This window comes from Battus philenor, unplaced genomic scaffold (genome assembly GCF_028537555.1).
Source record: "Battus philenor isolate CCGP_79_NKW_IND1 unplaced genomic scaffold, ilBatPhil1.0.hap1 SCAF_2, whole genome shotgun sequence".
Taxonomy (NCBI): Eukaryota; Metazoa; Arthropoda; class Insecta; order Lepidoptera; family Papilionidae; genus Battus; species Battus philenor.
In genome coordinates this window covers 12,181,127-12,193,228 of record NW_027181682.1, presented here as the reverse complement: position 1 = coordinate 12,193,228, position 12,102 = coordinate 12,181,127, and the positions used below count along the sequence as shown (strand labels likewise).

General features: G+C 33.1%; 2 protein-coding genes across 2 annotated transcripts in view; both read left to right on the top strand.

Annotated features, from left to right (window-relative positions):
* Miga (mitoguardin) overlaps window positions 1-12,102 on the top strand; it is a 53,881-nt gene that overhangs the window by 40,890 nt on the left and 889 nt on the right. The window contains exons 4-9 of the mRNA XM_068765338.1: window positions 7,860-8,026; window positions 8,337-8,525; window positions 9,040-9,149; window positions 9,715-9,883; window positions 10,859-10,963; window positions 11,715-11,843. Coding sequence (XP_068621439.1) covers window positions 7,860-8,026; window positions 8,337-8,525; window positions 9,040-9,149; window positions 9,715-9,883; window positions 10,859-10,963; window positions 11,715-11,843 — 869 coding nt within the window. The remainder of the gene's footprint in view (window positions 1-7,859; window positions 8,027-8,336; window positions 8,526-9,039; window positions 9,150-9,714; window positions 9,884-10,858; window positions 10,964-11,714; window positions 11,844-12,102) is intronic.
* On the top strand, window positions 4,195-6,107 carry LOC137922401 (uncharacterized). Its single transcript, XM_068765383.1, has 4 exons — window positions 4,195-4,310; window positions 4,420-4,620; window positions 4,940-5,225; window positions 5,684-6,107. The coding sequence occupies exons 2-4, from the start codon at window positions 4,420-4,422 to the stop codon at window positions 5,968-5,970; spliced, it is 774 nt and encodes a 257-aa protein (XP_068621484.1). The 5' UTR covers window positions 4,195-4,310; the 3' UTR covers window positions 5,971-6,107.

The following is a 12,102-nucleotide window of genomic DNA, read 5'->3' as shown; positions in this document are numbered from 1 at the left end:
CGCTTCACGCTCATGTTCACCCCGGCCCGCGGGCGCCCGTTACGTTCGAATCTGCACCATTTTTAAAGAAATTATTTTGTTTCGTAATGATAACATTGGACTCTTCTTAGATCAAGGCGCGTTTGGAATCCTCGTAGCTTTAATTTGATGGTTTACTCATGACACACACAAGTGGTCACCTTTCATGAATCTTTGTGGATGATAATATGAATAAGTGAATAAAAACCAGATAGCAGTAATTATACAACCTTATTTCAAAGATTTGTTAAGAAAAATTGTCGTTTAATTGGATTATATACATAATTATTTGATCCCAATAAAAAGATCCATTTAATTTTATTAATCGGTAGAAATATCGAAGTTTTGTAGGAATTCAAGAGATCACCTTAAAAGGCTTAAGAGGAGACAAGATGCCATCAATTACTGTAACTTACCGGTTTTCTTACCAGACGAAAGATGGCTGTGTAAGTTCTTTCGGCGTTCAGTTGCAACTTGACTTATTCGGTATCTACTTACTTAATACATCGCGGTGAACTCTTGATTTTTAATAACTCTTAGTTATATATTTTTTAAGTTTATTTTTAAATATATAACAAGATTTCATTTAAAAAGTTGTTCTACAGTTGCTGTTTGTTGACTTTCTAGCTGGCTCTTTTCAGAAGATCAGTATTCCGAGTTGGTGATAATTTACTATTTACAATTCCAAAATAATTGTCGAATGACGAAAACTTTATGTAAATGAAAATGAAAAACTTGTAAAACCTTGGATATTTTGAATCCAAATTATTTTGATTTTGTATATACAACTTTATGCTGATGCCAAAGAGTAATATAGATATGTACATATGTTTACTTAAAAATCAATTCTTCTAAAGCACGGTAATAACAAAACATGAAAAGGCTATTTAATAATTAAAATTACATAAACATAGAAACTATTCAATGATATTTTACTATTTTTTATACTACTTAAAAGCTTGTTGATTCGATTTTATTATACGCAAGTATCGATGTAGGTGTACAATGATGTAAGGCTGGCATATCAATTTTAAAAATTTCACCATACCAAAGAAGTACCAAACTTGTTTCCGACTTAACGTGTATGCTCTTCATGGATCTTTTGAAACCGAGTACATTTTGTAGAGTGGTATCGATTTTATGGTAGAAATACCTACGGAAGTGGTTCGATTTCCTCTAAATGTCGGAGATTGTATGTCCGATGCACTTAGTACTGGCTAAAGGTAGTAGAAATCAGACCACAATATCCGCAATTCCGAGAAGCTCGAAAATATATATATTACGGGCTTAATTGTTATGATATAATTTTTTTTTATATCAACAGTACCGATTAATTTACTTTAAAAGTGAAATTTGAATTTTGATTATTTTATTTTTTATGTGTACTTGCGCTTTTAATTAATAACCTTTCAAGTAACAATCTTTTTTTTTAAATTAATTAATTATTTCAAGGCAATAAGCATTATATCGTGTAGGCATTTGTAATGTTTTAAGAATATATTCATTTGCATTTGACCTTTAACTATAAATTTCATAAGCTTATCTCTCGTGTCTTATAAAATGAATGAGATCATATTCGATACATAAATACAAATACCACATAGCATCAAATACCATCACGGACCGGTTTTTAATTTTACGCACACTCGTGACTGCAATAAATTGTGCAGCGTGGAATTAAGAATCCAGCCGTAAATTTAGAGTTTTCAACTGACACATGTCAACTTCTTTCATTAATTGTACACCAATTCAAATACTATGATCAAAACGTCTATATTATATTTTAAAATAAAGCATGCAGTATCATTTCTATAATTTATTTTTATTACCAGTATCACACGCACACACACACGCTTTCACATTACATTTTCGTGTGTGCGTATGTGTGTTACTACTCTATATTTATTATTTCCTGTTTCAGTAATGATAGTCTGCGCTAATGGAATATTATATTTTTAATTTAAAATCGAAATTTACCTTAGTATTCATTATCCGTGTTAAAGTTCAAATATTACGAATTGCTAAATCAAGCGGTCGTTCAATGCTAAATATTCAATTTAATGCAAAAGGTCACATAATGGCATTCATCTGTACATGGTGATTGGAAATAGGTGGAAAATCTTTAAAAAGATGTTATAGCTCGTATATTAGCAAAAAACTTTAAACCTTTTACATCTATTTCAAACCGTCCTGTGTTGTGTGATCACTCTGGAAAGTGTGACATTAACTGACTTTTTTATTGTAAATCGTCAGGCCAATAACTTCCGACTATACATAGTCCGCAGAAATAGACAGTAAACAAAAATTAATTTTAATATAATAAATATGGACGTATGAAAAGTTTTTTCTTACTATATTGTCATTACATTATCTATTATTTTTGAAACCTTTAAATTCTGAATAGGCTATACCATACGTTAATTGTTATCAAAAGAGGTATAAGTTTACCCTTTAAAGCTTTTTAACCTATTTCCAATCATCCTGTATACCCGATAAATAATAGTTTAATGGCGGTATCTTTTGGTTTACTGTTCTCGCTGGATAGAGTTGCTATCAAATTTACAACTTATGACATATTTTAGTAATTACGAGGTAAAGAGGCGTTTACATTTGGGTGAAATATCAGTCTACATCAGTCGTTTACATACATGGTGCAGACTATTCTCTGGTTCAATTTGTTGACTGTTCCTGTTTCTGATGTCTTTAACCTATGATTAATTGAAAGACGTTGTAGATGTCATAGAATCAAAATATATTCTCATAGATCGTAACAATGAATCAATGACTGAAAATTTTATCATTAAGGGGAAAATCTGGGTTTAATACTAACTGATCGTAATCACTTAAGCATGAGTGCACATGCAAGCGAAGAATTGTTGACTATATTCATTTGAACCTTTCATTTGTTTATAAGAGTGTAGTTAAAGGAGCTCAATATTATCTTTGTCTAGCGAATAGAATAGGGATTGAAGTAAGGGTACCGAAATCGCTGTACTGCGCATTAGAAATGCGCGCGGTAAAGGAGTATCGGCCTCCCAGTTTCTTCAGCTTTTTTTCTGTTCTCCACGCCCACGGTTTTATTGTTTGAGAATGTACTAGCTATTAATCCCATATCTAGTCTAATGTAATTGTGTATAATGAACTTTTGTGCCATACTTTTTTTAACCTCAAATGACCTTGTACATATTGTCGGATTTTGAAGTTATACTGTTTTTGGCTAAGTTTAACATTTTTACTGTGATGTAGCTAAGCTCTTGATGAAAAAGATATTTAAAAAACAACTGAAAAATCCATTGCGGTTTTCATCTAAACTTCAGAAATATTTTGACTAAATTATACCTATGCAGAAAAGTTTATACTTATTTACCTTTACTTACCTCATCCTTTGTATAACTTTTATTAAGGTGTTAACTGAATGACATCACATGGCTAAACTTTAAGAATCTAAATTAATTGCTCTAAAGGCTAAGCCGACAGGTTGTTGAGTGGCACGCCTTCCACTGTATACCGCCTTAGATCCAGTTCACAGTAAATTTAATAACACTTTACAATGACACAAATAATGTTTATTTTTAATTTTGTAAGTAATCATTTCGTCCCACCTCTCAACTCCTACTACATTTGGGACCTGAGATTGTGCATCGATAGGAATGTAAAAAATTTAACATATAGAATATGAAAGTGACAACTTAGGATTATCAAATCAATATCATGCGAAATGCTTTAAGTAACATGAATTCACATCTAATCACGTTTCATTAATCAAATATAAAAAAAAACTAATTTAGTATTAGTCCAATAGATGTCTATACTTTCAATGCGTTTTGTTAGTTTGGCTACTCCTCGCTAGACGTTAGTTTTTGTACTATTTATTTAAAATTCGAAAGAAATGAATCGTGACTTTTTTAAATGTATCATGCCTATTTAAAATATATTTAATTCATTTAAAATATTCAGGATTTGGATAATAAACTGGACTTAACAATATACATCTGACTTACAGGCCGTTTTGGTTACTTTAATAGCCTATGATTTGGTTACACCTAGTATAAACAAAGATGGCGTTATTTACGTCGTTTTTACCACTACGGCGAGTTAGGGAATAAGTAAGTGGCGCCCCCCAATAGTCAACATTAATATCAATGCTTTATCGAAACGTTCAGTCGCCATTACATATCCTTTTCGCAATTTCTTTTGAAAGAAATTGCATGTGTCAAGTAAATAGCGCGCGATTTGTAATTAAGTTCATACACCTATAAACTGTGTGTATTTTGGTTTTATAATTCTTGAAGGTAAGTAAAAGTTTTTATGTTTAAATAAAAGTTTAATTATTCAGTTCTCCTTTATCATAATTAATGTCCTGAGTTTTCATTCGTAATTATTTCAATTTTATGTTTTAAGATGGCACCCCCCAGACGAATATTAAGGCAACAGTTAGAGATTTTAATGGATTTTTTGGAAGAAAATAAAGACATGTCGAAAGGATTGCCACCCGGCACACCGGTTTCGCATCAGGCTACAAGGCAGAAGTGGACTGCATTAGCCAAAAAACTCAATACAGTACAAACTGGTGCCATGAAGACTCCTGATGGTTGGAAAAAAGTGAGATCAATTTATTAGTGTTCTATATATTGTGATAATATATTAAATATGTAAGTAGTAATATATTAAATATTAGTGTGTAAGTTTAAAGAGTAAATAATAATTCATTTTTTTAACATAATTAAGAAAGTTTCGTTAAATTTTCTTTTATACAAAGGTGAATATACAATTGTATAAGTAATATATAAAAACTTAGAGAAATTTCCTATTATAATTACAATTCTATATAATACTTGAACTATATTTGAATAGTATTCAATAGTGATTTTATTTTTATAAATAAATTTGTCTTATTTCTTAATTAGGAACCATTTTTTAGTATTGGTTTGAGTGGCGACATAAATGCAGAAGAAAAGCAGCCGATGCTCGAAGATTTCAGTCAGCCTCTGAAGGTGGAACAAATAGATTTGTGCCACTCAATGACCTGGAAGTAAGAGTCTTGGAACTTAGCGGAAAGGGTACCGTAACAGCTGCTGCATCAACTTCAAAGCAACTAGAGGAGTTCATGGCTGATGATTCCGATTCTGAACAAATTGTGGATGATGCTCGATTAAAGACTACAGGCAAAGTGAAGAGATCATTGAGCTCTTTAAAATCACATGCAGGTATACAGCTCTATTTATTGTCATAAAGGACATATTATCTTATGTATTCGTCCCTATTCATAAATGTTATCATACATTTATAAGGGAAGTTAGAAATAAGTTTGTTAATACTTTTTATTAAAATTTATTAGCATTCAATAAGAATTACTATTCTAAACTAGCGACAAATAACAATATAACATCTAATTAAGTATACAATAATCATTTGACTACAGTTTAATAATGCATATACACAAAAATTTAATTAATTTTTTTCACCTTCTCTGTAAGAATAAAGCATTTGCTATTAAACTTTGTAACCTGATTCATAGTATTTATAAACATTAATAAACCATAAAACGTAATTTTGATTCAACAATATGGAAGAAAGTATATCACGATTTATAATAAATAGATAATGTCTATCTTCATGGAACATTAATCTAACTTCATGGAACATTAATCTAACTTATTTGTAGATGACGATGACTCTGTAACACCACCGCCAAAATGGGCATTAGAATTAGAAGAGCGAAGGATAGCTGCTGAAGAACGAATGGCGGAGGCCTTAGAGTCAATCTCAACTATAATGAGAGCACAGGAAGAGAGGCGAACCCTGCTTGAGAATAGAATGGCAGATGCTTTGACAGCAATTGCAGGAACTGTTCAAGATCTTAACAGTGGGATTCAGGATGCTTTACAACAACTTACACAAATACAACATTTGAACAATGGTTCTAATGTAAAAAATGATGTGTTTTTATAGATATTTGTGACATAGGATTTACTAAGTATTAACTTATACTATTGAATTTTTGTACAGTATAAATATTAAGATAATATGTGTATAAATAAAATGTGTATGATTTAAATGTATGTAAATAAAATTTTACTTGAAGCATACTTAAAAACGGTTTTATTTATACACTTTTTGACCTTTAATCTTTTATTCTGCAATTCAGGATAACTGGAACCGGGTTTAAAAAATTTTGCTAAATCTCGTTTGTTATTTGTTTGTAGACAAATGAGCTATGTATCCACATCTTTAAGGCTTTTACACCTAACTTCAAAAACCTTGTGTAAAGTGATCACATATTTCATGTTACTTTAATTTATTTTTTCTAATGGAATGTAACAGGCCAATAACTTCTGGCAGGGAAAGATAGTAAATATTAATTAATCTTAATATGAAGTCACTCGAATTTCGAAAACGCTTTTTATTTCTGTTATTATGACGTTATTTATCATTACTGTAAAAATTGATTTTTTGATAGGGTGAATTATTTACATATTTTGAGTCTAGTTAGCTATATATTCTCCCTTTAAAGCGTTTACGTGTATTAACAGTCAGCATGTTTAAAGATTGGCGTATTTAATGGGTATAGTTTTTTACGCATGCAGTTTCTGTAATAATAATATAATAAATTGCATAAAAAAACCCACGAGAGTTTTTTCACCTTTGGTTAGTTATAGTATTTATAGCAAAATATATAGAAACAATTTTTTTGTTTTAATTCATGGCTTTTATGAGAAAAAGCGAATTACTTGTAAAGTGTAACTTGCTTTGTGACCTGACTATTAATTTCTGAGAAAATAGGAGGGAGACAGGAGAAAATAACTCTATTTTCTCCTGTCTCCTTCCAAAGAGTAAAGGTCTTTCCAAAACATGCGTACAATATATCTGAGTTTTTGTTATCTGAAGGTCAATTGTCTTAAAGGCATTTTACAGATTCAACGTGCAAGGGCCCCCGAGAGCGCCGAACCTGAATTTAGTCGATTGCTATTGCCTGACTATGAGACGTACAGCCCTGGCCAAAATTAATTAGTCACCCTCCATAAACCCCAAAACTTTTTATAAAAATTACATATCTATTTAACAAAACAATTAACAACCATAATAAAATATTACTATCTGTCGGCAAAATATGAAAATCGATCTTTTTAGAAATTATCGCGATGTATTTTCTGTCTTGTTTTCATTTACACCATTACAAGAAGCTGTAGACTGTTGTTAATTTGTGAAGTAGAAATTGTCTGTTATGCGAAATCATGCAACATCGAGAGATTAGTACAGAAACTCAGATTCAGATGCTAAAAGAGCAGGGATTGAGATTGCAATATTAGTGATAATTTCGAGATGTGCTGTACAATCAACTATTAGCCAATACGGTACTCGTCAGCCATAAAACCATACCCATAGCCAAATGTCAACTTTAATCGTCAGCCAAGAAATTTCTAATCAATCAAAATGTTTGGTGTGATATCAACAAAAAATATTTATTGTAATACTGTCTATAAAAACCAATTACTTTAAGTTAAATTTTCATTTATAAAAATTAAATTAAACATTTAAACATCGAAATAAAAACAAACGCTGTCTTAATTGCATTACAAGTAATATGAACTTGTAATATAAAACACTCTCATCACAAATGTGTTAAAGAGCCGGACGTATACGACTATAGACGAGTCTTGTAGCGAAGTGGTTAAAAGGTTTACACAGGTTTTTAAACAGGCAGAAGTCGCGTCCTACGCAGTTATGCCAGGTCAGGAAATATGTCCGTAAATCACAGAGAGTCCCCAATAACAACATATTTTAGGCTATAAAAGAATATTGTAATAAAAGACTTAATGTATTTCTTTCATTGTGTACAGGTATGGAGGCGTTAGAGACGAGTATCAACTATTGGGAGGACGCGTTAGCTGCATTCTCCTTGGGAGCCCGCGGCGGAGTGACCGGCACACTCGCACTCACCTCGCCCGAGGAGGCGGAGTTCTGTCGGGAAATACAGGACCTTCTGCAGAACGCATACCTTCTGCAGGTTTAAAGTTTATCTACCTTATTTTCATGAACTTGTTAAACGTCATTTCAAAACAATAATGTTACTCTTTAGAAAACTTAAATTAAAAAGTGAACCTGTGAAGCAAAAATATCATCTGTGTCGCAAGGTATGAGACTGGATATATTTTTCTGGTTTGAATTCACACTCTTTGATGAGAAGATAGAATTTATCAACTATTTATTATCCTTTATTTTAAGACTTATACGCCTTATAAAAAATTCTACAATGAGAAATAGTGGTCTTAGTAAATTATACTTGGTAGCTCGTGTACATAATGCTCGTGTTCTAGGAGCGTTGTGAGTTGCTGTTCTTGGACCAACGCTCGGTGCTGTTCCGCTCGGAGAGCGGTGGAGAGGCGGCGGGCGGGCGTGCCCGTCTGCTGTCGCACGCGCACTCGGGCTCCTCGCATACACACAACACCCACACACGCAGGGAGCACCACTCGAGTGCGGAGTCTTTTGCTTCAGCGGAAGACCAGGCACGTGGTTTTGTTTTTACTGATTGTAAATGGAATTATCTACTTTATTATCTGTCTACTTAAGCATGTGTGCTTTCTTAACGCGCGGTACCAAGAGGATACTAATTCTAGTGTTAATACGTCTTTTCCGCATTTTTAACTTTGAGATAGGTACGATGGGTACGTTTTAATAGTTAGCGATTTTACTGGCTACAACGCTCTGCTAACCAAAATACTACACCCCTTAATATTTATTTAGTTGAAAAATTAAGTGATGCTGTTATAACTATACGTCGTATGTACGTCGGGCTGGCGATGCTCCCTGATAAATCAAATGGTTTTAAAATATGCCTACGTCTTAATTATAAACTATTTGCCAGCTTAATGACAATTACTACATTTTTAAGGCTAACGAAGTTTAGACAAATTCTTGCAAAAGTGAAGTACCTCATCTAGATGTTTTATTATATTGTTTGAAAACTTAGTAAAGTGAACAATGCTAGTAAACATTTGTAATTTGCATGTGGTATTTCAGGTAGCAGATTTAAGGGAATTGGAGGAATTCGGTGAGAATTCAACGGAAACAGATAATTTAGAATTGTACCAGGTTGCTGTGAAGCAGTTGGATTCTGGAATACCCTACAGGTGTGATACTAATTTGGAGATTTCTTTTGAATGTCTTACTTCGTATTGTTAAAAGTTAAGACTATGACAGTCTAATAGAAAAAAAAAAGAATAAAACGAATTTCTGAATAATTACTATATAATTTGATATCTTAGAGAAAAGCAACGATTACTTTTGGCTACCGATTCCAACTAATACCATTGGTAACCTTTGAGGAAGATCTTTTCCCAGCAGTGGACCGCCTCCGCTGAAGTGATGATGACGTGCAAAACAAAAATTTGTATTTTGTAAATTGTACATTTCTTTGAAATGCTTTACGGTACACATGGTGGCAGATGCTTTAATTTTCTTGGTCGTTTATAAATGAAAAAAGTGTTGTTATTTCAAATTTCCTTGCAATATTTTTCATTACATGAAACGTTTCTTATGTTTTAACAAAAATATATTGAACATATATTTATCGCTCGAGACGTTTTTTAGTTTTGAGCTTTGAGATTTATTGAGATATTCAGTGTTCTTATATAGGATATTATATCTGGAGGTTCTGCTTATTACCTAAGTGTTTTTACTTGTGATTTATACAAGGACACTGCGCACGGAGGTGGTGCAGTGCGCGTCGGACTCGGAGTTCCTGTGCAAGCTGTACTGCCTGCGGCAGGCGTTCGTGCGCGTGTTCCGCGACGCATCCGCCTGGGCCTGGTTCGTGGACGCCGGGCGCCAAGTGCTAACGGACCTTTTGTTGTTCGCTGATAAGGTAGGTGTAGTTCGCTGCTTTTGCGCGATTTGCTTTTTAAAGGGGATACCTGCGGGGCTAAGACCACGTTATATCGACTTATACCGACTGAATCCTCCTATAGGCTCCTTCGTCCTTACAGGAACACTTTCACTGTTTTATTCATTCAACGCAGTTCGTACTGAAGTACAGAAAACTATTCTCACGGAAATGCGTGTCGCAACCTGGTACACCTCACTTTGTCGGTCGCTTCTCTTAACTCAGGCAACGGACTTGGAGAACAACATTATCAAGAAAGCGAGTACTAACAAGTGAAATCCCTTCTCATTATGAAGCATTTAGACTTTAGCGCAGAATTTGGCCCCGGTTGTTATTCCGACGCATTCAACCCCTCTTAGTTCAGGAGGGTAGGAAGAGGGTTAATGTCGTCTATAATTAAAACTGAATGCCGTAGATTTTAATATGAAAACATTAGTTAAATTTTGTTTCGATAATGTCCCGGAACATAAAAATCCCGGATAAAATCCCGAAACTAACAATAAATTAAATAATGACGATTTTGGATTACGTACTCGTAATAAATTCCTTGCATAAATTTTATTATTTCTAATAATTATATTTAGTAATTATATTTAATATATAATATTTCAAACAGTCATCATATTTAACAAATAATGATGCCCACAAATCTCACGTCTCTTTGATTACTAAAGAATGGTTGCAAGAGCGCTGTAAATAATGTAATTGTTATAATTAGATCACAAAAGCTATTTACAGGTATTTATTTAATACACAATTATTTTAAAGAAATTTATATTAACTCATTAATAAAACGATTTTAACTTTGAGAGCAAGTAGGATGTACACCTAATTTTAATCGAAACCTTTTTACTTTGCTGTTTAGCACGGTATAACAGTCTATGACATAAAATCTTATTTTTTTTTGTATATTATTAATAACAAAATATGATTTATAACTGATTTGATTAATTTCAGGAACCAAAAGAATTTCTAGTTGCTTACGAGGAAATGGTATCGTGGGCTACTGACCCTGCAAATTGGACAACAATAGAAAATGAGCTTACTAGTAAAGGAGTTAAGGTATATTTTACATAAGCACACTTATTATTATCAATAATAATCATAGTGAAATTCACAGATTTCTAGAATTATTTCTATGTTCCTGTTGTTAAATACTATTTTGTTAGTTATTGAGATAATAGAAATGGTCGATTAGGTTATTATTTACCCTAAGGAAAATTGATTTTTCTCGCGGTGACGATCGTAATCACATTACACGACTTTATATTTTTTTATAGACTTTTCGCATTTACTTGCTTCAAAGTTTAAAAAACACAAAATTCATCACCATCATCATCATTTCAGCCATAGTTCTACTAGATATAGGATCTCCATTATATTTTCTATGGTATCGGTTGGAAGCGACCAGTAACCAGCGATTCCTTCCGATGACCGTAACAAGATCGTATATCAACTTTTTGGATGGACATCTTAGGCTGCGCTTGCGCTTAGGCAGAGCTTTAGGGTTCCGGAGACCATGGACTGACATTATCTCCGGAACCTTAAAGTTCTGGCAAGCAGTCCTCTGCCGCAATCCGTACAAAGATACAAAATTTTAATATTTTATTAAATTGGTGTAATCATAATCTAAGCAAACTCGGAGATTGAGCCAATTACAACCAATATACTTTTTTTTAATACATTAAAAAGTATTTGTCTTGCTTATTTATATTATATAGTCAAGCGATTTAAAGTGTAAATGGTATTCCAACTCCTGTAAAAAACCAGCTTGTGTTCTGTTAAGAGTATTTCAGAGTTGGCTAAATTACAGGTACTATCGTTCTACGATGTCGTGCTGGACTACATTCTGCTCGATGCCTTCGAGGACTTAGCCGCGCCTCCCTCCTCCGTGCTTGCTGTCGTCAGAAACCGATGGCTCTCCGATGGTTTCAAAGAAAGCGTACGTCTGCCTTTGTTTAATATGTCACATTAACTCTACGGCTTATATGTTTGATTGTCATTACAACTACGTACCGTGTATAACACTACCAAAACTAACAAACAAAGAAAAATGTAAAAAAACCGGCTTGTGATATCCTGGTGGATCCTTGGGGTCTTTTGAGAACTGCCTTACAACCCCGTAGCTGGAACATGGTTACATGGTCTTTGGTTTCAACACAATTTTGTTATTCATCGTTCTGCATAATACATCTGTACTT